Genomic DNA, 26,754 nt, shown 5'->3' with positions numbered 1-26,754 from the left:
TTCGACTCTTTGTCACTCGGAGCGATCTGGATTTGGGCCTGTTATCCTTTTCCACAGCTCCTTCAATCTCCGCTCCCCAGCTCCTCGCTGCCACACGACATCTGTAGGTGTATGCGAGCACTCTTGATAAATGCCTCCAACGTGCCTGGCATTTGTTTCGTGTAGCATACCTTTTTGGGCATTATTTAGTAGTGTGTCCCACTACTTGTGTGTATGCTGTGTAGGCTGTAGATGCTGTGACAAGTGACTGTCTGGCTTAGCTTTGCCTATTTTCCCTATTTTCCCTGCAGGCTGTAGACAAAATAACGCCGGCTTAAAGCTGTGTAAAAATGGGATTACAAAAGTTAGACTAAGAACGATAAAGGTGCAAATAGTCAGCAAAGAAACATAAATGCACATGTTATTTTGTTAGTCACAAATAGAACATTTTATTTATTTGCAAACAAACAAATTGTACCATTTTTGCTAAGAATTTATTTTCAGTTTCTTTGAATTTTTTGTTCGTCACTCACTTATCTCGAAGTATTTTGTATTTTTAATATTATGTAGTGATTTAATACGTATGTATAAGTATGAAAAGAATACTCAATATTTGAATTTAAGTTGTGTTTTTCAAATGAGTAACTGAAGCTCCCTACTTTATTTATAAATCACAAAGGTTGATGGCCATTTATTGTCCTTTACGTGGAATCACCAATACCTTCTTCGTATTTTTGACAATAAGCCCCATTGAACCGTGATTCAGTGCACACAAGCCGTGCATCGAAAGGCCAGACTGCCCACGTGTTTCGGTTGAGCCTTCAATGGGCGGGTCGCACATTAGCCATGCAAAAAGGACGAAGGTCTAAACACTGCCCACACCTGGTCGTCTGCGTCTGGCCATACGTTCAGTGTCGCACAAAATCGTTTATTAACCTGCCATTACCGAGCCGGGCCCAAGTGCACTCGCTGTAGACGACGACATTGTACCCCACATCTGGGACCTTCAGAACCACCCACAGAACAGAGCTCCCAAAACACCCACAATTCACGGGCCCTGATAGAAATCTCCAACACGCACAGCAATCGGGGAAACAGCAAAATGTTTTTGTAGTAGCATTTTAGAGGTTTCTGGTGGGGGACTCAGTTCCCCTTCGCGGCTTAGTACACAATGGGCTAATTAGTCTGGGGCTACGTAAATAGTCTTGCACTTGATTTGCTTTTAATAACTATATGCCACATGCCGAGAGTGCTTGCAAATTTGTGACAATAATATTTCCACTTCAGCTTGTTTCAAAACTCACGTTAATGTCTTGATGTTTGGGGAAATTGTCATTTATTTGGGGGCTTTCTCAGAACCTGGCGTTGGTTGGCGGGTGAAATTAGTGACTACTGGGCACAATAGGTTGTAATTTGTATTAGCCGCAAATGTGATTTAAATTGCAAGGGTCCGGAAGGTCAGCTAAATGGAAAGGTGTGGCTTTCACAGAGTTTATTGATTTTCTTCTATTGGGGTTACTAGAATCATGGTGCTTTAGCCATTAGTCCAGCGAAAACAATAAATTATGATTAATCAGCTTGGGAACATTTATATTTACGATTAATATTAATTGGTTACTCCACATCTTGTAGGATTTGGATTTATTTAAAGTCTCGAGACGTCCGAATTGAATCCAACTGATACCCTTTAAATATTTTAATTTCAATTCGAGAAATCAATTAATCGCTTCCCTACAAGAGCACCACACAGAACACAAACGCTTCAAGTGGCAGCTTCATGCTGTCTTTAATTAAAGCTCTATCGAGGCAACCTCTTTGGTTGGAAAATCAATTTCTGTATATATTATCGAACCAATTACAGTGCATTCCGTGGCGTAGAATTTCAGATCCGATGTCATCTCGCCAACCACTTTTCCACTCGAGACAAGCCACCGCACGGTTTTCCCCCCTTAAAGGATGCTTGACTCGGCTTCTCCTTTCGCATGGCATACTTAAAACTAACAGGCAAATCAATGGATGAGGGGAACTGCAAAAATATGAATAAGCTCAGCTCTGCCTGAGTGTTGGGAATTTCGATTTTGAGTCCTCGTTTACTAAAAAATCACAGCCAAAACCAAATGAAAAACGAGAATATACCAGGCCAACAAACACGGACACACGGAAACCAAACTAAAATCCTTAAATTTAAGATTTAAACATTAATAGGTAATAATAGATTGAAGGATATATGAAAAACATATTCTATACTTATGATTTCTACATTAAAATATCGTTGCCTCAAAATAGCTTTATGTTTGGGTTATAGAATATAATTTGCATTCAATCGGATACCTAATACTAGGTCAATCGGTAGAGTTCATTTTCAAAAACAAGTTATGTGGAAAAACCTACTATTTCTGCAAAATGTTGCATGTAAATTTTGATTGTGTTTTTTCCTCCAGTGCACCTATGGAAGCCCCCAAACAACTATTATCGATGCAGGAACCTGTGTGGGGGAGTCGGTAGGAAGGTGGTTCGGATCGTTACATAAAATGCATGAAAATCTCGATTCAGCTAAGAGCAAAAAAGCGGTCCAAAAACGTGGAGAAGGGGCGGGGATGAGGAAACAAATTGAAGCTTTAGCCACGACTGACAAACTGCAGCTGTAACGGCCAAATGTTTTTGGCCATTTTATTTTTCATTTTCGCTTCGTTTTCGTTGTCAAGCGGATGGGATGAAGCTTAACAATTTTTATGGCGACGTCCCATCGAAAGAGGGGCTGCAAAATATGGCTGCAGCCATGGGTTAAGCGGCTTAATTGCTCTGGTAAGGTCAATTCGGGGATGCAAACCCTCGAAAAGGAAAACTATTTCCATGGCATGTGCCTGTGGGTGAGCCATGAAGAAATTTGCATAATAACAGGAAACAATCTCGCCTGTGTGCGAGTGCGTGCCCTGTGCGACCATTAGGGTTCCCATCTGACCCCGGTCATTGGCATCGGTCCGGGTTTGGCGTTTGGGCTCCTAAACTCTGAACCGGAAAACGACGTGTTAGTTTGACAAAATGCAGCTATGCAGCTGGAATGCAAATGCAGCTGTTGCCTGCTAAAACGCTTCCTTAAATTATTGTAGGTGGCTAAAAAAATAGATATGCGAAACCTTTTTTTGAAAGAGGAACAATTTTAGGTCCACAATCGTATTTATTTATTTATTTTAGCTCCGGATTAATTTTTAGGGCTACAAAGGGCTACAAAGTACTCCTCGAGTACTTCATGTTTGTAGAGGTGCTAATTTTCTATACTAGGTTTATATACTAATAATAAATCTGACTGTAAATAAGCCAGTCCATAATCCTTTAAAATAAATTAAATGTTAGGTTTAAAATTGTGTAATTTTATACCAAATAACACTAAGACGATATTAAGCCCATGAACTTCACCTATGTATCCTAGGGCGCATTTCAAAGGGTCGAGTTCATAGAGGACATTATATAAATCATATTTAAGACCCCTGCGGCACGTTATTGTTTTTAAAACACACTAATTATATGGATTGCCCTCGGGCGCGCGACAGATTTGCATGCTCGAGAATTTTAATATACGCATGTATGTATAGCAGCCAGCCATTATCCTGGGCTGTTATTGTTGGTGTTGCTGCTTTTGCTGTTGCCGATCCTGCTCCTTGCCACGCTTGCAAATAGTTAATAATCGTTATTAATATCTACGTGGGCAAAATGGCTGGCGCATGACACCAAGCGCTGCATATGAACACAAACTGGGCGTAGAGACAACAATTTTCACCTCCATTATGCAGCAAACCACAAAGCCGCCCGTTTTTACCGCCCAATCGGGTTTTACTAAGAGGGATTATAGAGTAAAAATACCCCTACAGGTGAAATTTTAATTAAATTATGACCTTTCTCCTACTCGAACCAATAAACAACATTGTAACGAGTAGGGTTTGTAGTATTCATTCGTTTCCGGAGTAAATTCGCATGGAGTAGCATTTGTGGAATTTCATAAATAATGGTTGCATTGCGTAGGTTTTGAGGAATTCATTAACTGACTGATTTAACTCGCATTTTTGTTAAGTGGGTCAAGGCTTCCTTGTGATGTGGCCCAGAAGTGTTTGTGCTTTCAAGGAGACTTAACTTGACTTTCAATAAATACTAAATTGTTTTACATAATATTTCAGCGAGTTTTCTCGCAAACAAAGTTTCTTTCACTCATTCCATTGCTCTGAGCCCGGCACCGGAGGTAAATTCCTTTGGAAGCTGCCCTTTTTGACTGCCACTACGAACTGCATTGCAATTCATAACCCAGAGAGCGAAAGGGTCTCGATTCGGGCGCGAAAAGGTAGTGCTGCATATTTAATGGCCACATCGCCTTCACATGTGCAACTACTGGCGTTCCCGAGTTGGGGCAATCAACAAACGGCACAAAACGTGACCAACGCCCCAAACATTTCACTGTCGCCCTCTCACCTTTCACCTGCAGACATAAAAACTTAATGAAAGCATTTTCCATGAATACTTGTCATTAAACAATTTACGAGACACTGCAACAAAACAGGGACGCCCAAGTAGCAAATTAATAAACTTGAGAGCTCTCCCCATCCGTTCCTCTGCAAAACACCTCGTAATTGCTGCGACAACTAGGAAAGTAATCAAAGTTATTGATTAAAAAATTCCCACTTGCAATGCCATCTCCATCTCCATGTCGTAATGTCGACATGTTTGGGCTTCGTTCCTAACAAAAGTTTCACAGCTAAAAATTATTGCACATTTCGTCGTGGCGGATGCTTTCACTATTGTTGTGACCTCAAATAATGAACGTGCAACGGAGTTTCCAATAAACACGTACGTATCGAATGGCACTAGCGGGTCACAGGGGAACTTTTCCGGAGTTCTGGCATTCGCCAATTGCAATTGACATTCCAGGGGAGTCGGGACTTGGCTTGATTTATCGGAAAGTGTGGCAAGTAAGCTCCAAGAATTACTGTCAATTTAATTGATACCATACTTTATTGTTATTGGCAAAGGGCGTTTTCATTTAAGCTGAGTATCAGAGGTCAAGTGAATGTGTTGTTTTGTGTGCTTGATTAAGAAAATATAAAATAATATTTAGTATGGGCTACAGTAATTTAATAAGGCACAATATATATCAAAACCTTTAATTACGTTGTAAGCTATTTAGACAAGCAGTAAACTGCATAACTTTTGTCATATGTTCAAATTTGCAACCACACATCCTTGACTACGCCAAACTTCTTTCCACAAATTCTCCGCCGAGAAACCGCTGCCAGCCACCCACATGAAGCCGCAAATCAATGAATATAACTTCACACAAAACTCAATTTTCAACAAGTTTTCCGCATTCTAAACACATTTTTCTTGAACCCCGCCCCACAAACAATTCGAAGCGACACAATGTGGTCGACACACAAACCTCGAAAGCCGAGACTGAAACTCGAAATTAAGGCCAAGACGTCATGATAAAAACTTTTGTCCCTTTCTTGTGTATGCTTCCTCCAGATTTTATTTGATTTTTCCTTTCTTTTTTTTTGCTCTGACAGAGGCGGTTTCTTGCCTTTCACACGCCAACTTGAACTTGACGCATGTTTGTTGGCAAACAAAACGACATCTCACGCCCCAAACTCGAACGGGCTGTGTTTTATACTCATTAAAATGCGCGGCATCGGGTCGGTGCCATCAACGAAAGTTAAAGCCGGAGGCGGAGGGCCAAGGATTTGGAATAGACATTCTGCGGGTGGCCAGAAGGACCTGACCTGACCTGAACTGAACTGAACTGAGCCGAACTGAAATGCCGTTTCGGCATCTTTGAACGGCAGCCAAACAAATCTTACTTAATTTGGATTTGGCGCCTTCGCACGCCAACCAGTCAGCGAAGTTACATTAAGCTCGACGGAGATGACATCGTGAGGCGATACTATCAAGATTTAAATATAAAATGTGGTTATTTCTAAAAATCAAAAATGTCTTATCCACCATAAAAATTGTTTGCCTCAGTTTTTCATTTAAAAATAATGTCAGAAACGGACTTTGACTGCATCCGGAGATATAATATAATTTGTTTCGACAGATGCCATTAATGACAAGTTTCCTTGCTGTGCTCTAGTCTTACCAGCTCAAAAATCTGAACACGTTTCATGATATTGGACCAGCATCATTAATCACTTTGCATTCGCAACTAAGATAAGTTCCCAACTAACTTTTATTCGACAGTTGGCCTTGCCAATCACGTCACGCTGTCATCGCTGACGAGAATCCTTTCCGTTTCGTCCTCGAAAGGACACAGCTGTTGCGCCAGGAATCTCAAGTGCATTTGAATGGCTTGCTAACTTGCCGCCTCACCGAATCGCCGATTGCCGGGCTGCTGTTTGCCAAAGTGTTAAATGTCATGAAGGGAATGCGCAGCTGGGCCTTTGAATTTATGGAATTTCCACGGCGCATTTACATTTACTACATGCCATATTTATTATTTATGCTCGCAGCGGGAGGGGCGTTTTAAATTGCGGGAAAAGGCAGCCAATAGACGCACTGACTAGACGCGTTTTCCACTGATGCCTTCCCATGCCATTGCAATGCATTGGTGCGGCATTTCCGCTTTTATATAGTACGCTGCCAAAGTTTTTCCTTTGCTTGTCAAATATTTCATAGCTGTTGCACACATTTTCGCTGGAGCTCTGCATTTTCTATATAGTTTCGGAAGCGTTGTAATATATTTAATATTAAAAGGTCACCGGGTGGACGTGGACGGGGTTAACTTCCGGCTTGCTTTCGCAAAGTTTAAATTGAATTAACGCCAAAAATTATGCAGCTACAGTTGGCCATTTTATTATTCTCGGCACTCCGTAAAATGAGTGCTTCCAGCACATGCATGTCTGGCATGCTAATTAAAGCCAAATTGATTTCGCAGAGCTTGACAGGGGCAACCCTTAAAATCCAACTAAATAAGCGATCAATTAGCAGTCATGACAGCCACTTATTTGGCTTAAAAAGGAATTCAGTAAATAAATTATAATTTTAGGGAGTATTGACACAATAAAATATATTTTTCCTTGAAATTGTTACGTATGTTATAAGTACTTAAAGTTCCCAAATGGAAATACAACATTTGCAGTTCTACCTATTGTCTTTGCAAGAATCGCAACTATATAATATTATTTTAATTTTCGAAAATTTCTTAGAGCTCTAACTTTACCAATTCCTTCTTCGTTCTCCGCATAAAATATCCAACAAAGTATGCCGAAGCCCACAGCCAGAATACAAGTCTCCGAATAACATTTCAACAACATTAATAAATTAGTTCAAGTAATTGAAACTTTGCGATTGTTCAAAAAAGAATGGAAAAGTTATTTTTGTTGTTTGCTATCAGAAGGACAAATGGAATTATTGTGAAAATAAGCATAAATCGCTTTGTGACAAATCGTTGAGATGCCCCAAAGACCGGTCTCAATTGTTGTTGACAATGCATTCGGGAATTGATAAAAGATAATTTCATTCAATGGTTTGGCAGTGAAGTGCGTCTAGGGACTGAGATTGATTTTTCAAAATAAAAATGTAACAAAAAAAAGCTACCTTGACGGGCCCTTGCCTCTCAGGTGTCGTTTAACAAGTGACCAATTAGACTAATTCGCGCCGTCAATAAAGTAAAGTTAATTAAGCGTCTGCCCAGCCCGCCCTCTTGCTCTTATCAGTTTCCTGAAAAAAAACAATTAATCATTTATACGCTCATTATACTTTAAAACTGGCTAGTTTCAACTTAATTTGACCCGGCCAAACGAAATCCTAGAGCGCTTTTTCAGCCGGGGAATCCAGTCCACAGGATTTCCCCCTTTTCTCCTTTCCTTTTCGTGGCAGTGGGTTTAATTGAGCTGGCTTCAATTGTGCTTGAAATTTGCACGATTAGCGAAACGTTCCGACTGTCCAGCTTCCTGGAATTGAATACCGGGTTAAGTGGAGTGCGACAAGAATTTTGGCTGGGCACAGACACTGTGCAATGAATCATAAGCTTTTATCGTTCAAGTTTTAATTAATTGCAACGAAATCCCATACATTTTATAAGGCTGTGCTAGCACTTTAATGCAATAAAAATAACACAGTATGGAAGACGGAAAAATTGTTTACTATTCTTTTTAGCATTCTGGCGGTACATTCAAGTTGCAAGAAAATTAGCAACTTCTGTTCGTCTTTCGCAATTACCGCAATTAACATTTATGCGGGTGGCCTCAAATGGCAGAGGAGACTGGCTCCCACTCAAAAAACCCGTTAGGTAATTAAGTAGAAAATTGCAAAAATTAACAAAAACAAAAAGAAAAAGAAAAGGAAAGCACTAAATCGAGAGCAGCAATGAGTTCGCCCTGGCCTGCTGGAGATTTTGGCGTGGCAAAGTCTTAGACTGCTTAGGGAAAATTAATTAAAAATAAACATGGCACACGCTTGTACTTAGGGAATGCCAACAAAAATAGACCGCAGGCGGCTGAGAAAAAAAAAAACAGGAAATACGAGAGGAGACGTGGAGGGAAAACCCATATCCAGACAAATAAGAAAAATGAAAGCCGGGCTAGCCAAATTCCAAACAAAAGCTCACGAAGCATTTTGCGGGCCCAAATCCGAGGCGATAAGAAAATAAGTAACAAAGAACACAGTGCAGGACGAGGAAACTGAAGGAGGAGAGTGCAGAAAAGGCAAGGACCTGACCAGGACGGAGAGAATGCCAAGAGTATTTAGTAATTACGTCAAGGCAGCGAGTGAAGAGCGATTAGAAGGGAGATACCCTGGCCAGGTGAAAATTGCATTAAAAATGTTCTCGTAGGTGGCCTAAGCTTCTTATGCTCTCTAGGTAAATCAGCAATGCAAGGAGTATGTCCTTTAATAACAAAAGTTTTAAATATGTGTATCTTAATTTTAAATTTGAATTAAAATCCTTCAGTTTCTAAATCAAATTAAGTAATTTTAATCGTTTGAAATATGTTTTTTATGATATGTGCTGCTAATATGAATAAGCAGAAACTTTATAACTAAATTTTTTTAGTTTCCTAATTTTTTACTGTGTAAAGTTCAAACATGCGAGCAAATAAAGTACGGCATGATTTCCCCCCATGGAACACGTAAAGCATGGATGACCCTGGGGGCGGTGGGTGTTAAATTGGAAAAGGTGGATTGAGAATGGTGGGGTTCCATGGGTCAGACATATGAAAACTTTAGCACTCAGGAAACAGGAAACTATTGTTCTGCGGTGTCTGCCTCCTGGCTTTAACGGTAATTGTCCGGCCCCCAAAAACAGCCCACATCCCCCAAACAAACCGGCCAAACACCAGGTGAGCCTCGTTTATTTGGTAGGCCAAGCAATGTCAAACTGCCTCTGGTTTGATGCATGCACATATCTAGGCAGGCAGCTAAGCATACACATATACTTATATATATATATACATATATCTACATGGTAGTTGGATATTGTGTTCCTGGCAGGTAATTTGCGTTTAATTTGCTGTTAACTTTGACCCCCTTTTTATTGCGGCACTGGCTTTCCCAGTGCATTTGACATTACCCATTCGGGTCAAGGCAAAATAAGAAATTTATCTTTCTGAATAATAATAGTAACTAAGTATTTTCACAACTGCGTCTATTATCCTTCAGCCATCGATGTTATGATATGTATATCTTAATTTCTTACTTTTTTGAAGTAAGTTATGTACAAATATATGTATAAATATGCGATAACCACTTATCTGTCTTAACTCAACGTTTCATATGATAAGATAGCCCAGTGGGAAGAAACAACATGGAAAATTCACTATTTGAATTTTAACACAAGCTATGTAAGAGCAGTAAATAAGTAGAAGACATATTCTAATTTGTATATGAGTGGGGAAATCTACATAGAGAAGCATATTAAAAGACGTATAGCAAAGATAAGGAACCAAATCAAATGCATTCTGCTTCAAACGAGAAAAATAATAAAATATTAAAATAAATCAAGAGGAAAAACATGCCATAAAACAACGTACGAAGGATATTCGCAGGGGAAAAAGGATTTGTATAATCCAGAAAGATAAGCATATTTCTAAAAGAATATTGCATTCGCCCCACAAAAAACATGACTCGGTTGAGTGGCTATAAATGGGGCGAGTCTAAGAGCGGCAATAAGATGCGATTTTGTTTGCTATATGAATATTTCTATAATTAAAGGCCATAAAAAGATACAATAAACAAAAAGATAGGGCTTTTATAAAATTACTTTATAGAGTTTGATTTGATATCCAACTAAATTCACAATTAATAAATAACTTATAATCGTAGAAAATTTCGCTGGAATATATTATAGAAATAGACTAATAAATTGCACTAATTATTGGCTGTATTGCTTAATAGTTAGAAAATACGAGCTAAAAGTTTCTACATAAATATCAAGCAATTAATTACTCATTTTCAAAGAGAACGCAAATGCCTGAGTCAACTTGGCCTACCTCGTTGCCATTCATAGGAAATATTGGCTTGATTTTGAAAGGCAAACTTTTATTGAACATTTTGTTTTCCCGCCAGGCTGAACAAATCAAAGCGAATTAAGGCTGTCAGCTCTGAGCCAGAAATTCGTCTTTCAATAAATTGCCTGCCACCACTTCCCCTTTGAGCAGAAAAAAGCAGAGAAAAGTCTGGTTCCGATTTTTCCATTCGGGTTATTTGTGTCATTGCACTGTAGCCGGCAAGTGGAAATTAACGCAGGCCGCTTTAATTTGCAATTTCAATTCATTTGGATTTATCGCAGTCCCCCTCGATAAACGACGAATTGCCTGCTGATTTCTAGACAATAAAGCCCGATTCCGAGTGCATGTCGAGCAATACTATATTAAAAGGGGAGGACCCTTCCTCTCCCTTCCTTCCTCTCGCACAATAACCCAATCCCAATCAATACACCCTTGGCCACAAGTCTTTCCCTCTCCCGTCGCGTGTCCGGGCCAAATTTTGGCTGGCAATCAAAACGCATTGCCAATCAATTGATTTACACAAAGCCTCCCACCCGCTAACATGTCTGATTTGGCAAATAGCTGTCATTGGGTTATCATAATGTCACTCACAGCGTTTTCGGCAGACATGCCATCCAAGTCTGTTCTGTCGAACTACTCTCCCCAATGCTTTTTTTTATATTCATCTTGCCAGTATTTTAGTTTGAGAAAAAGGGTAGAAACTTATTGAAAGGACTCTGTATAGTTGAATTAGGTTGGCTTAAAATTTCACCAATGCAAATTTTCAATATGAATGAGCTCTGTCCAGTGTTTGTTGTTAGACAACGTACTTCCAACCCCCAATTTCTATGTATTTAGATCTCAAGTTGCGTTAAAAATGCAAGCAAAGTGACAAAGTTTATAGCTTCGGCTTTAAAGCCAGGCCAAATAAATTGACCGCATCTATCTTGGCTGTCACCTTTGTTCAGCTAATTAAACTAATGCAATCCTCGGTCGAAAATCAACAGCCAGGGTGTTAAGTCAAGCCAAAATGCACGTTGAATCTGATGTTCGAGCTCTGGACTCTGTGCCGGACTGGCATTTGGCCCGGACAAATAGGATAACAAAACATGACAAAACAACAAAAGCCACTGAAGCGGCTGGCGGAGCAGTTCCGCAAAAGACTAAGTTAAATTTATAGGCATCGAGGGCAGGAATTGCAACTTCCGCCCAAGACACACACGTACATGTTTGAGGGAATTCCCCAGATTCTGAGCACTAGCAACTTCATTTCACAGTAGCTGGCAACTTCAGAGAAGTTTGCTCCACATGAACCGACGACAAGGCCAAGATAAAATATAAATGGTTTCGGTTTACTTGCGAGTGGGCGGACACACACACACACACACACTACATACATACGTACATCGAGGGGGTCCTGGAAAGCGGAAGTGCCTCTGATAGCCGTCACATGCTGGAGATTTACTTATTACAGTCCTGGAGTCCTGGGCCAACATCCTGTTTAGTGGGAGGAGAGGTCCTTTGCTTTGTTTTGAAGTCGCTTCATTGGCCCCTTTACCTTTTTTTCGACTGCTCCTCTGCTGACTCTCGACACCCTTCTGTGTATTTGGGACGTAATTTGTGCCCTGAAGGAGGTCGCAGGACAAAGGACACTGCAGTCAGCAGGGACAGGCTGTTGCTTCGTGCTCTCAGTGACTTTGACAGTTTTATACGATTTATGTCATGGTAAATTAAAAATTACGCGTGCCTCCTGTCTCCGTCTTACATCTCTGTAAGGCATAGGAGGGTTAGTCCCGAGATTGGATATGTTTGGCTGCGTTAGGGGTGAATTCTATTTAATGGGTGAGATTAGAAAATAAAGATATATAAACCGTCATGGGTAAGGTTCCAATTTTGCTTATGGCTGATATTGTGAAATACTTTCGAAGGACATGGATTGATGAATAATTTGATAAATGGTTTGAATTTGCATAACTGCCTTTTCTATGTCTTGGTCAGAAATAAAATTCAACATAAGAGATAAGAAAAGAACGAAGAAACGAATGTGTCAGACTAAAATTAGAAAGATATGTTGTATACTTAAAGAAAGTGTTTTTTGGCAAGCAAACTTAAATGGATTATTGCTTCAATTAAAAGCAAAACTTTTATCGTATTATAACGAATCTAAAGCTTCACTTATTCTATTCAGCAACTCGCAAATCTGTGTTGCACATTTTTCCCATTCACAAACCCAATCGTTTTTCATTCCCCGTGAAATAGGAGCTCACAAAAAATGTATAAAATTTCGCAAGGAAATCTGGAACGTTAATCTCTTCGTTAAACTCAAGTTATTTACAGGTCAACAAGTCAGCAGCTCTTTTTGCAATGGAAACGACAAAAATACAAAAACGAAGCCTTGAACCCACCCAGTTCACAAAAAAGAGTTCCCCTCGGCCTAAACGACCATTTAGCAGACACTTGTGTGGCCCATTCTGTCCGCCTTGCCGCGACAAATTGTGTAAAAAATAAAATAGGTTTCTGGACAAAAATTGCAGAGAAAGCCGGAAAATTTAACAAATCCTCAAATAATTTGAACGTCTGGGCGCACCACCCCCTTCCTAGTGTGTGTGTATGTGTTTGGGGGCGTGGCAACAAGGTAACAGTATAAATTTCCACCTGTGCTCCGTTTGAGGAAGAACATGCTGCCACTGCAATTTTCGCCTTTCGCATTGGAAAATGAATGCAAAAGCGAGCAAAAATCGTCAAAAAAAGAGAGAAACCTGGTATTTCCCCCACACACACAAGTGAGATCGAAAAAGGATAATAAAAAGCTCATTGCAACAAATTCCTGCACAATTTTCTGGTGTTGGATTAGAAACGGAAGGCAAAGGGCTTTTGAATGGAACCACCTTTAAAAGGAGACCAGACACCACGTGGTGGTCCTCCATTTTTCGACTCATTCCAGAGGCCAGCATTTTTACTTTTCCTATTTTCTTTTATTATTTAGCCCAGCTATGCGAGTGTGCCTCACTTTCAGCTGTTTGATCCTTGCACTTTTTCATAGCTTTTACCCTGCAAACTCCTCGTTCCACCCTACTATCTATTTTCCTTTTATACTTTTTTTTCGTACTTGAACATTTCCCACGTTGCTTTACACTCGGGCACTTGTTCGTGGGATTTTATGAGCTTAGTTGGCGATTTAGCGATGCTTGTCTTATTTAGTTTTTAAATAAATGGCCAAGGATGTTAAGTTGGCTTTGGGCTTGGCGTTCTTAAAAGGAACTGGCTGAAACTTGTTGGATTTCTTATGGCATCACCCTTTATCTGATTTTAAGGATTTAGAGGGCTTTAGATGGACTTAAATATCAAGAAATTATTTAAATATTTGAAATCAATAGGGGTTTATTTTTGTTCTTAAAGGTATCTTAAAGTATGCAGTCAAAATATTAGTATGACACTACCTCATTTCATCTATATTGTTGCATCCTTTTCAACACTTTTTAAAACGTGCGTTGTTTTATTGATGATAAACGCCACACTTATAACTACAGGAAGTTTAACAAATAAAGATATAAAAATGAACACATTTGTGGTTCCGCACTTGTTATACCTTTCAGCGAATGCATTCGCAATTACTGAACGGGAGACATTAAATTGCAATATAGCATCCCCCTAAGCCAACCGAAAAGTGGAAAATGTGCCATTAAAAACCAAACACCACGGAGTCAACTCTTTAAGCGTAAACAGAAGAGGAGGGCGGGCCTGACTGTCACGGGTTTTTGTGCTTAAATTTCATAATCAACACAAAGGACAGGCCCAGACACAGATACAGACTGAGTTCTGGATGTCGGCGTTGAATGGCTCCAGCGATCCTGGAGAAGGGGGAGGCGACTTGGTCAGAATTGGTGGTTCTGCAATTGCAAGGACTACAGCTCATGTGCCTGTGACTGACGGAGTGGGTCTGTGTTTGTGTTTGTGCAGGACAAACAACAACAGCAGGAGCATTCATTTTCGCTAAACCAGAAGAAGTGACATAAAAATGCATTAAGCTGAAATTGTCAACAATTTTTCAAGCCACCCCCAAAGGACGAAGGAGCATCCACATCCGCATCAGCATCCCCGACGCGTTGGCGTCAAGTCCGCCTGAATAAACCTCCCTCTGTTTTCGAAACGGGAGGCTGATAACCCCAGATGGCAGTCAAATCTGACTGAATAATGACTGCACAATGTCGAGATACTAATAGTGCTGGATGGGTCCAGAAAAGGGCGAGTGCAAGCTGGGAATCGTATTGGGTTTCAGCGGAATAGGATTTTACATAATGTCAGCACAAATTATGATGTATTTGGCGCCAGTCATCCCCATGATATTTCAGAGGTTAAGGGGCTAAGTGCTGAGCAACCCCCAAGTTTCCTGCTAATGGAAAATTTAAATGCCAGTTTGCAGTTTTGTTCCATCTGTTGCATGGGAGTAAGTGTTACTCAAAAGCCAAGCTCCATAAACTTGTACTTTGAGAACTTTCCTTCACTTGGCCAAGATACTCATACTTAGTTAGTTGCCGGTTCCTTCGTGTAAACTATGTGGTCAGTCAGGCAAATTCTGCTCTCGGACTGGGAGTTCATGTGGAAGGGAAATTATGGGCAAGATGGGGTCATAGTCCTGGCCCAACTTTTAGCTTACTTCTGCATAGTTTTGCTCTTTTCAATTAGCTGGCCGTAAGTTTCCGAAATATGCTTTGACAGAAAGTGTCATAATTTCAAAAGCAGAGAGTTAGGAGAGGATATTCTAAGGTCGAAATTTAATTCATTCTGAACCAATTTAAGTTAGCTTTCCAAAAAAAAGTCAATAAAATTTAAATTAATATTTATAATATTTTTATGGGGTCACATCTGAGCAATTCGAAAAAAACTCTTGTCGAAGAGAAATATTATATATAGCCAATATTATGAGAGTAAATGTATTTACTTTCCCAGTTATGTTTTATTAAATTAGAATTTATAAGCAAGCCATAATAGCTTGATTAATACTAGAATCCATATGGTTAAAGTCGGACTTAAGATCAACTAGGGCACATGTCCTTGGAAAAGAGTTGGACAAGTAGGTGCACAAAGGCCATGCACACCATCAAATTCGATTATATGACAGCCGCCTAATCCAACTAAAATCCTTGGCCTGCACAAATGTAACCAACTCGCAGAGCAATCTGTTAACCGAAGCGACACATGGAGCACTCCCATTTCCGGATCCACATGGTGGTGTAATGCTGGGCGGGTGTAAATCAGAGCGCTGCTGGACATTTGCTTGACACTCGAGTCTGGTCGGCACTTCTTAATATATGCCATGCATGTTGCATAAACAAGATTTAAACAAAAGGCAGCGGCAGAAGCAAATATTTGCCGCCGCGTGTCGCCAACAATGAGGTTGGATGCTCTCCAAGGATTTAGAGTAGAGAGTGGGCCGGACGGCCGGGATGTCCTGCTGAATCTGCCTTTTCACTGCCACACTGCGATGCCGAGTGCGGTCTCGTTTTTACTTTGTGTGCCTCTCACGTTGTGCTCGTTATTCATATTTATTGCACACGTTGTAGGGACGTAGTTCCACCTCCTCCGTAGGAGTCCTGCGGGACCCGCTTCCTCGCTTCCCCGCTTCCTCGTTACCTCGACCATCCGCCAAATGGAGGGGTTGCATGTGCATTGTCCTTGCGAGCGGTTGGAGACCAGAGGCTCGGGGGCTCATAGGCGTACTCCTCGTGTCTAGCTGTAAAAACTTTGCAATTACAGTTATTTGATGGGATTCAGAAAGCACCTCCCACGGTCGTGCTGGCTGTTTGGACATTCATTTGTTGCCGGATTGTTGCAACCTTGTCTATTTAGTGTGGCATGAAATGGAAGCCACAGAAGGCAAAAGGCAGAAGGCGCCAAACGACAGAGAAACTACAAAAGAGAGTCTAAATTAATGAAAGGGAATTGAGTTGCAGTTGGGGAAAATCGCCTTTTAATGGTAACTTAACTCGACATAGGTAGAATGGGTCCCGAGAGCTGTGTAATTGGATCAAAATGAGAGTTTCTATATCTAAAGTGGCTCTTGGCTCATGACAGGTGTTGGTTACTGATTTCATAAACAACTCACGTTCTTAAATATCAAATTCGTAATCAATGTTGATTCTTTTTACAGTGCACCTCTAAATTTAAAAACCCATTAGACATTTGCTTTAAACATACAATTCCCGTGAAACGCTTATCCCAGATATAAAAAATCAAATATGTACCTTGTCTCCGAGTTTTTGAGTCTCTCAGCAGCGTTGCATTTTTTACGACATGGACATAAAATCAATTTTAATTTCATCTCACATAATCAGCCAACAATTTATTCATATTTTATTGGTGAAAAACAATAAATTCCAGGAGGTGGGAGGGAGTGGGTTGAACGGGTATAACGGCTGTTTTTGTCTGTGCCTGTTATAAGCTGATTTATAATGCCAAGCTGGGACAAAAAAAAAATTGGGACAGTAAAACAGGAAACCAGACATACGTAGAAATGTCAGACATATCCTGAAAATATATTTTGAAATACGTATGGGCGAGCATATTGGTATTTGGGTGTTCAGTCAGTTAGAGATTTGTGGCACAAAACACAAAACCATGCCGAAAGCGATGTCAATACGTGATCAGACTGGATATTAAAATCCTTAATTTCAATAGCGGATGGTCGATATCAAGTTACTCTTCCAAGTAAAAATATATTTTATAATCTAAGCAGGCAACAATAATATTAGCATATAACATTCGAATCAGTTATTTTAGTTGTAAAGTCGAATTCCCCATTGAATTTCTACATTTTCGAGGCCATATATTTATTATAAGTGCCGCTAAGAATATCAAATACCAGCTCATTCAAAAGGGTAAAAGCTTGGCCAAAAATGTCGTGGGAATTGTCGAGTCAATAAAATCCGCTTTGGATTTATTTAATAAAAATTCCAAAAAATAAAACACAAAATGTGCGTTATAAATTATGCACAACGGCCTAGGCCAAACCGAAGAAACGTTGTTAAAAAGAATTAAATGATAATAAAATAAAAGCAAACAGAGAATTAAATATGCGAATCGCGATGATTTTTTATCGCTTCCGGATGATTTTTATTAGACACGGCCCACGGGGCTTGTTTGTTTAGTCCCTTTTCGCGGAAAGCATGGCAGCTTTAAATAATTAAATATAATTTGTTGGTGGGTTTTTTTTTTTATTTGGCGTGTTATTGTTCCATTTCAGAGATGACCGCGGCATTACGGGATGTCCGGGTTCGAGTTCCCCACGCGGTGAGGCGTAGTGAGAAGGCCATACTGAAATGCTTCTATGACATCGAGGATGACAGTCTGTACTCGGTGAAATGGTATAAGGGCAGACGAGAGTTCTACCGGTACACTCCTAAGGAAACGCCGCCCATGAAGGTCTTTCACTTCCCAGGAGTCAAAGTGAGAGTAAGTTCAGCACAGTTTTTTTCTCATTTTGAAATAATGCAATTCTCACTTTGGTTTTATTTTTTCAATGATTATCAGAAAAGCAATTATTACAAATACATATATTGTAATACGTAATAATCAAATAACTTGTGTTTTAACACTTTTACGACTCAAATCATATTGCCAAATCACACCTCTTCTGTTTGGTATTCAAATAAATCTGGCATGGGAATTTGTTTTATGGCCGTAAATTTTTATTTTAGTTTTCCCATGCCATTTGCAAAGCCAATAAAAGAGCGGATGGAACAGGAGCAAAAGTCGAAGCCAAATAAATTAAACTAAACTAAACGGGTTGCGGCTTAAACAATGTAAAACATTTGCATTTCCAGGGCATTCGAATCGAACGAAACGCTACAGTTAACGAGGAGAGGCAGACACATGTGAAATTTCAATGCGCAATCAAATCAAAACACGGTTTTTAACTTCCGCTTCACGGCAGTTGGGAGCCGGAAAAACAGAGGCCCCGTGTGCTGAACTTTTGCATTCTCTATTCCCTTTTGGGTCTTAGTCTACGCTTTTTAGTTTTTGAAACACTCCGGGCATTGCCGGGAATATTTTTCAATAAATATTGGCATTTTTAAATTGGTTTCAAAATTATTCAGGCGTATAAAGAAACACGTTGGCATTTTATTTATTTGCTTACCGCTTTTGTGTGTTTGCCGTATTTTTCATTCCAATTTCTGTATCTCACTCATGTGACAAAAATACGACCAAAGTTCATTTCTTTATTTTGGAGAGTTCTCCGTTATTGAAACTAGTGAAAATAGTGGCAGAATAGTCTCGGTTGCCAACAGGAAAAAAATATACAAAAGAAGTAAAATGCACCATTTACAGTCGAGAATTTATAAAAACATTGAAACCGGGTTCGAATGCCAGCGAGTATGTTTTAAAAGTGCGAATGCTTTTAAGGCAATAATTCTGTGTGTTTCAAGCAAGACTTCTGGATTCCAGTGTATAATTAAGTTATTTTTGAATGGCGTTTTCCATTTTCGACATCGAGTACTTATATGTAGGTATAAATTATATAAATTAAATTATTAAAGATTCCTAGAAGGTTGGACGATAAATATGTTGGTACCAGCGTCAAAAAAACAGGCACATATTTTAAACTATTATTACAAGCCCCTATTAAATATGAGTAAAAAGAATACAAATGGAAGCCGGAAGTAATCCAACGAGATACGTTTGTTAAAATTTTTCATCTGACCAAAAAGAACGATATGTATAAATAAATAGAGGGTCGCTCTGGACAGTTAAATATATATACGTTTTAAATCACCCTCCACTCATGGCACCTGAATTTTTGTTAACTTTTTTGCAGCGCGTGTCCTCAAACGAGAGCCAAGTGGTACTCGATGCGGTAACAATGGCTACATCCGGAAAATACAGTTGCGAAGTATCGGCGGATGCGCCCTCATTTCATACATTAATAGCGGCAGCAGAATTGGAAGTTATTGGTAAGTGAAAAATGCATTCACGTGAAAACAAGTTGAGAAACATTTCCGCTTATATATGTATTGTCGAAGGGGCTATCTGAATCTGATGAAACTCGTTATAGAGGTTGCAGGGAATCGATAGGCCAAGAAACTTTAAGTTGGCTTGGGCGCACATATTAAACTAATTTCGGTCTTCAACAAAGTGAATGCTCAGCTAAATTAATTTTCATTTCGAGTGTTTCCCAAGTCGAAGAAAAAGTCAGAGAAGTCAAGCTCTCCCCAGGCGGGAGTCAAATACAGAGACAAACTTGCCAACTTGACCAACTGTCGTATTCAATTGGCCAGACCAGACCAAGACCTTTCGGAAAGACTCAAAATACTTGTGTGGGGATTGTGGACATAAAACTTAAAAATAAACTCCAAGTTCGAATGTTTTTGCAGTTAAGCAGACAAAATACAAACAAATTTGGGGGTAAACGAGATAAAGATGAAGACATTTAAGCCGGCAAACAAAGTGAAAGCCTTGAGAGCAAACATTTTGCTAATGCCAATGGAGACGGTCAATAAACTGCCAAATCGACTGTGTGGGTTGTTTGGGCTAGAAAACGTTGACGTAGGTGAGCTTAAATTGGCTTGACAAACTTTTGAAAGTGTCTATTTCATGTTTATGTGTCACATGGATGCGACTGTGAGTCTGCAGGCTTCCATTTTGGTTTTCAAGGATAATGGACAAGTCGAGGATTTCTTTTTTTTATGATATATCAGAGACTGGTTCACTTGGAAGAAAGTTTGCCAACTTATCACATGTTCCCATTAGTGACAAAGCAATGAAAAAAATTTGCCATTAGAAATGGTTCACTTCTAAGGGTAGACCCATTTTTAATTTAAGTTAAAGTTTATCAGATTATTTTCATTATTAATAGGAAGTATAATTTTCTTTTTCATTCCTAAAAAAGTAATTCGGTTTATCATATGATACGCCATAATTTGAATATAATGGTCACATTTTTTTTCGTGTCGTGTTCGTATCCGTTTGCAAATTATGGTCTTTGCTTTAGGTCTCATTGCAACACGAAATTAAAATTCCGACTTTGTAGACCTTGAGAGTTCGTAATTATTTCAATTATGAAATGGTCCTCGACACACATACAAACACACAGTCACACATTCACGCATCTGTGGGATATTGATTGGGGCACACATGCACCCACACGAGCAACCACATTACATTACACATACCCACTCGGCAATCCAAATTGACAGGACGACAGGTTGGGTCACAAGTTTGGGCCGGATTCTGGTTTCCGATTGCCGCAGAGAATCAAAAATATAGTGACAATCGATCCGGTTTACCTTTGAACTGATGCCATCTCATTTTTGCCTGTTTTCCACCTCTCTGTTCACTTTTTTCGTCCTTGCAGAAACGCCCCACAATGCGCCATTCATAACGGGCATACGTCCTCGATACCGGGTCGGCGACATATTGCGAGGTAATTGCACATCGCGACACTCGCGGCCGGCGGCCAATCTCACATGGACAGTGAATAATGAAGAGGTGAGTGCCGTGCCCAAGCCCCCCATTAATGTAGCCATCCCCCCTCTTTCTACCCACCGAAATCACCGCGTCCCAACACCCCTGGATGCGCCCGAAATTATGCAAACACAATTTTCTTGTTTTCAAGCGTTGGCATCTGCCGGGAATTTATGCGCCTGCTTTTCAATGGGCGGGAGGTGGGCTTAAGGCCCCCCTGTAATTACCAGAAAAACACACGCATTCGCGGAAATCAACTCAATGGTTCTACGCCCCTGACCCGCCCACATTTCGGTAGCGTCAAATTTTAGGTGGAGTTTTTTGCCCAACACAACCATATCCATATCATGAAAACAGAGAGAATCCGGGAGAATCGGCAAAATTAAGAGGCAGACGAAAGCCCTCTTGAATCGGGAACAACTTTCATCGTTTTGCATATTACAGTTCTCAATTAGTTTTGCCCCTGTCGGAATTCCAAATTACCACCAAGACAGGACACTCAGAGGAACACAATAAATTAATATGGGGAAGTGCAACAAAAGATTTTGATACGGTTAGAAGTTGTTTATTCTCAATAGAAGTATAAAATAGTTCAAATGCAAATGATCATTTATATGGTGCTCTTTAAATTGCTCAATAGGGTCCCATTTATAATATTTCATTTGTATGGAGTAATCGTTTTTTATTCAGCTTATAAGCAACCCCATTATTTTAAGGGAAGAAAAAATTCAATAGTTGTAAAGAGAGCAGTGCAACATTGAAATTAATATATTTTTAAAAATAGCCACATCGTTTGTCCAATCTATAAAATATAGCTGATGGCACATAAATTAATGCATTTATCCTGCAAAGCAAAACGAGATCGAAACATACAGAAAATTGAATAATAAAAGCTAAGTAATTAGCTTACATATGCTGATCAATCGGGAAAGAGAGTGAAAGAGAAAGAAGAGGCTGCAGAGCGGGACAGCGACAGTTTTCAGCATCACTCAACGGCAAACAATGCTTATTGGTGCTGCATAATACAAGCCACAGCGGAAACGGGGAAATGGGTAACAGGCGGTTGAGAAAACAAGGCTAACACGTACACCGACGCACAACACAAACGTGCATGCAACGCACACACACTCAGACTCACACTCACACACTCAGGCGTATACACGTTAAGCCCCACACCTACACAGACCACAATGGGGCGATGGTTGAATGGAAAAGCGAATGCCACCAAACTGGTAGGTGAATTGAGTTGAGTTGGCCACGCTCGGTTGATTGGATCTGCGAAGGCCAGGCTTTCACTAGATTCCACGCCACTACACCCCATCCCCGCTTGTTGGCCACAAAATGCGCTTAAACAATAAGCCAACAAAGACATACCGCCAAAACCAGGCAACAAACCATCTAAATAAACGCGAAACAGTGCAACTGGCCGAAGTTTGACGCACAAAAAGAAATATCTCTTATTGCCTTTAGAGATTTCAAAGTAAAAACGGGCAATCTGATTTACTAGCCAGAAAGTCAATTAAAGTCACAGTTTTAAAAAGAAAAACTGCTTTTACAATTTAAAATTCAGTATTGTTACTGCTTATTTGTTTTCAACCAAATTTAACCAGCCAAACGCCGAAAAAGAACATACATTTCTAATATTTATCGCATATTCCTTAGGTTAATCCTGCTCTAGTGCGACACCATAAAATACTTCGTGATGCTCGTAATGACATGGAAACTGCAGTTGTAGGTATCCACTTTGTAGTCACCGATCAGCACTTTGATAACGGAAAGCTTAAGGTTTGTTTTTTGTTTATGATATTCTAAGTACTCGCTTACAAATACATACGACATACCACAGCTCCGCTGCAGTGCCCAATTGCACGATGTTTATTGGAAAACCACCGAAAAGATTGTTCTTGAAGCAGACCTTTTTCCAAAACACGGAACTGGGGCCAATGGAAATCATGTAAATCCCGACGATTTCTATGATCAATATGCCCTTCACGAGGATCACTTGCACAATAAAAAGAACAGCTATCTGACGCAGCTACAGGGTGAGTTGGGCAGCCTAATACTTTTATTTAAACAACACACCTACAGTACACGAACACTTTTACAAGAGTTTATGACGATTTAGAAACTACAGACGAACTTTAAAAACTATCAAATTGTTTCTTTGCAACAAATTAAATAATACTTTAATATCCTTAAATGGATTAACAAATTCATAAAAACGATTTAATTCATATTTTTTAAATAGTTTTTAATTTATTTTATTTTCCAAAATGTATTAATCGATATACCTGAACATGTTTAATTCATGCAGTAACGTACAGAAGAAGCTCGTCTGTAGTTAGGTGGAGAATACATCCAGAATACATCGAATACATGTCCTGCATTTCTGTCTGCATTTCTCTCTATTTCTCGCTAGAATTCTTTTTCTATCATTTTGTACCCTCAGGCGAAGAAGACGACGGAAGCGAGGGCGGATTAGGGGATGGAGGAGCCGCCTGGCGAGGAGCCGGTTCGTCCAGTTCCCGCCTGAGACCGAGCTCAAGTCAATCCTGTTGGATGGTCGGTGGATCGCTAATGGCGGTGCTCAGTTGGACGCTGGCCAGGCAATTAGTGTCGCCGTTGCAGTCGATGATGACAAAGACCGACGGTGCAACGTGCAACATGAGCGGAAGGTGCACAAGCCGGCGGACAAGACCCCATGGGATGCGGGTCAGCGCAACAAAGCAAAAGCAAGAGCAAAGGCAAATGCAGCAAGGGCATTGCAAGTGCTGCCTGCGGGTGTCGAAAAGCAGCTGGAAAGGACGTGGATATGTGTGTGGATGTGGATACGGCAGGATCAACAGCAGATGTATCAGGCAATTAACATGATTCAATTGTCACACAACTCCAGTGCCACAAGCCAGGGGTCGAAATTAAAACGGAGTCCAGCGAAAGCTATAGTTAGAGGATGTTGAAGGAGAATTCAGCCCAAGGCCAAGACCCAGAAGCAACTGCAGGATGTATCCAAAGTACTTACACTAACAAGACACCAGACACTCGTTTCAGCTAGCTCAAAGTAACTTCAAATGCATTTAAGGCAAGAATACAAAACATACAAACATACAAAGACAATGTAAGCCAGATACGCGATATACAAGCCAAGCGCCAGTTCATCAAAAATGCAACGATATCTATTTGTTTGACTTTCCCAAGATGGAGATGGTCAAGAGGTTTACGCTTTTGACAGCTTTCAAAATTAAGATTTCTCGTATTTCTCATAATGCTAATTTTAAATTTCAAAACCTCTCCAGAGATCATTTCACAAAGCAAATGAAAAATGTTGTGCTAAGCTTTTAAATTTAGGTTCTCTATACATTTATATTTATATATACAAATTCAAGTTTATTTATTAAACGTATAAATGATATTTATATATATGTATATGTTCTATATAAAAACAAAATTATAACATATGCGCCTAAATGTATTTGCCCCAAAAAGAAAACAAAAGGCAAGAGTAAGCAATTAGGTCTTAAGTCTAACTATTGCCTATATATGTAAAAGTATATATGTATTGTAATTGTATATATTATATAAAAGAAGCAAAAAACAGAGACATGTATGATATAAGAATTTACGGTAGATAATCAAAATAAAAACGAAAGCGAGAAAGAAACGGTATTTTATTTGATGGGGTTCCTTCATTCAGATAATTAACTTACTCATCTCTTTTAAGTAATTACTAATTAAAAAAACAAATTATTTTCTTCCATTTAATTGCCAGAGTAATTAGATTTCCACATAAACCTTCATATTATCCATTTTTCCGCACAATAACATGATAAATTTGTCCACATTTGTTAGTTTCTGAAGAAACAAAAAAAGTCTAAGATACAGGCTACTAGCCCCCGGGGATGATCTCGGGGCATTCCCTTATAATAAATGGCCAGCAATAAATGCGAGCTGGAATTGGGGACTCGAGAGCAACGGCCATTAGCCTGTGCTGTTGTCCTTGTTGCTGCCAAACAATTAGCATAACTAAAACGCTCAATTAAGCGCCTAAAATGCTCCTGCAGAAGGACCCCTGATCCTTTGTCCAAAGCTCTGTCTCCTGTCTCCTTTGGACTAATGCAATTTTCACCTGGCTCCTTTTATTACACACTTCTTCGCTCTCCCTTTTATTTTTGCTGGCCCTCCTTTTGCAGTGTGAACTTTCCTTGGTTTCTCTTCCATTGTCTCCAGCCGCGTAATGTTTATTTTTAATTATATTTTTTCGCCCATTGCTGTTTTTGCCCGGCGCTTTCATTTGGTGGTTTCATTTTTGTGCATGTGCTCTTTGGTTTTTTGCCCGCAGTCGGTCGGTGGGTGTAATAAACGTTAATGGCGGTTGACCGCAAAGAGAAATGGTCGCACTTCGTTCTTGGTTCATCGGGCCGAAGACAATTCTCTGTCCTCTGTGTTACAGGCATTAAATTTCAGTGGCCCGTCTTAATTGGAATATTGTTATCAGCTGTTTAGTGGCTTAATTATGTCAAAATCCCTATCATGAAATCGGCCGGAGTTGAATCATATTCAGGCAAAGTACGAAAATCGTTTACCATTTCGAGCGGAACTTCTGGCCAAAAGTTGCCAACAAAAATCGGCTAAAAGCATTTAACAGCCAAAGTCAAGCCCAACAAGAAGTGCACGAAGACGAAAGCAAGAGAACTTTTCATTATATTTTGGATAGTTCTTTTTTCTCCTTTGTTGGCTGCATCTGAAGAAAGTTTTGTTCGCCTGCCCCAAACTAGAAAAGAAAATAAAAAAAGGAATTTAATAAAGTTGACGTCTTAGAGGGAAAGTAAAGCGGCTTTTAAAAATGTTGCAGGCACAACTCGGCTTTGGCTTTTCACTTAACCAACAACACGAACAACAGCCAGATACATTTAAGTAGATGTAGCTACATATTCATAATGCTGATTTCCCCCCCCGCACCTCGCCGTTGTCCTGGAGATTGAAAATTTATTCAAAAGTCTGCCGAGTTTTGTCAAGTCTGTCACGAAGGCGGGCCCCGAGTCCTGCAAGTGGCTCCGCCCCAGGATAATAACTTTAACTTGAAAAGTAGCCTGGCAAGCCGCTTTCCTTTGTTAGTTCCCCGCTTTACCAAGTCCCTGAACTGAAATTTACATTCGGGGATACGTTTAAGTAGGAGAAAGTAAAGCTGCCTGCTGTCGTAATTGTGCAGAAACTCAAGATGTTTGCCATGAATATTATGTGTGATTAGAAACACTTGAGAGGTCATCAGCTGCGCATAGGCTGCAGAGACTGCTGCATTTCAGATAAGACCTTTATTTATGTTGCATATCAACGGCTTCAGTGTTTCTTCTTTGCGGCAGAAATAAACCACGTAAGACAAAGTTTTTAATTTAATTAAAATTTTTAATTTAGTTTTTTTTTTGAGCTCCGGGATCTGTATGCTACCCGTTTATGCCATTTTAAATGGACATTTGATGGCTGGCTAAAACAACATCGAGTTTTTATTTCGTAATTTGCGAAAGCAGCATTTCAAGCTGCTAAACTAAATTATTTATAGGGCTGTGTGCCTTTTCGAAACACTTAAGCCAGTTATCACACCACTTTTAAATCACCCTTTCAGCAGGTGCAAGTGCAAATAAAGTCACGCATGTCATCATATCCTTCTCAGGAACTCGGAAACGGGAACTCCTTTCTCCGGTGCTAAACCATGACTTGGGGCTCCCACCGCACTCCAGTAACCACACGGTACACAAACAGACTCACGCACAAACACATTTAAAGTCATAAATTTTTATTTATATGATGATGACTTAAGTTCTACGTGCGTTACCTCAGCACCCGTAGCATCCTG

General features: G+C 39.8%; 1 protein-coding gene across 2 annotated transcripts in view; it reads left to right on the top strand.

Annotated features, from left to right (window-relative positions):
* LOC6528947 overlaps positions 1 to 24,564 on the top strand; it is a 32,092-nt gene extending 7,528 nt beyond the window's left edge. The window contains exons 3-8 of one of the 2 annotated variants that reach the window (XM_039370714.2): positions 17,689 to 17,897; positions 19,261 to 19,396; positions 20,797 to 20,930; positions 22,569 to 22,691; positions 22,753 to 22,948; positions 23,326 to 24,564. In XM_039370714.2, coding sequence (XP_039226648.1) covers positions 17,689 to 17,897; positions 19,261 to 19,396; positions 20,797 to 20,930; positions 22,569 to 22,691; positions 22,753 to 22,948; positions 23,326 to 23,777 — 1,250 coding nt within the window. In that variant the 3' untranslated portion in view covers positions 23,778 to 24,564. The remainder of the gene's footprint in view (positions 1 to 17,688; positions 17,898 to 19,260; positions 19,397 to 20,796; positions 20,931 to 22,568; positions 22,692 to 22,752; positions 22,949 to 23,325) is intronic. The other variant, XM_002089943.3, reaches the window with a different exon arrangement.
* Positions 24,565 to 26,754: the final 2,190 nt, after the last annotated feature.

This window comes from Drosophila yakuba, chromosome 2L (assembly GCF_016746365.2).
Source record: "Drosophila yakuba strain Tai18E2 chromosome 2L, Prin_Dyak_Tai18E2_2.1, whole genome shotgun sequence".
In the NCBI taxonomy this organism is placed as follows: Eukaryota; Metazoa; Arthropoda; class Insecta; order Diptera; family Drosophilidae; genus Drosophila; species Drosophila yakuba.
This window is presented reverse-complemented; position numbering and strand designations above follow the sequence as displayed.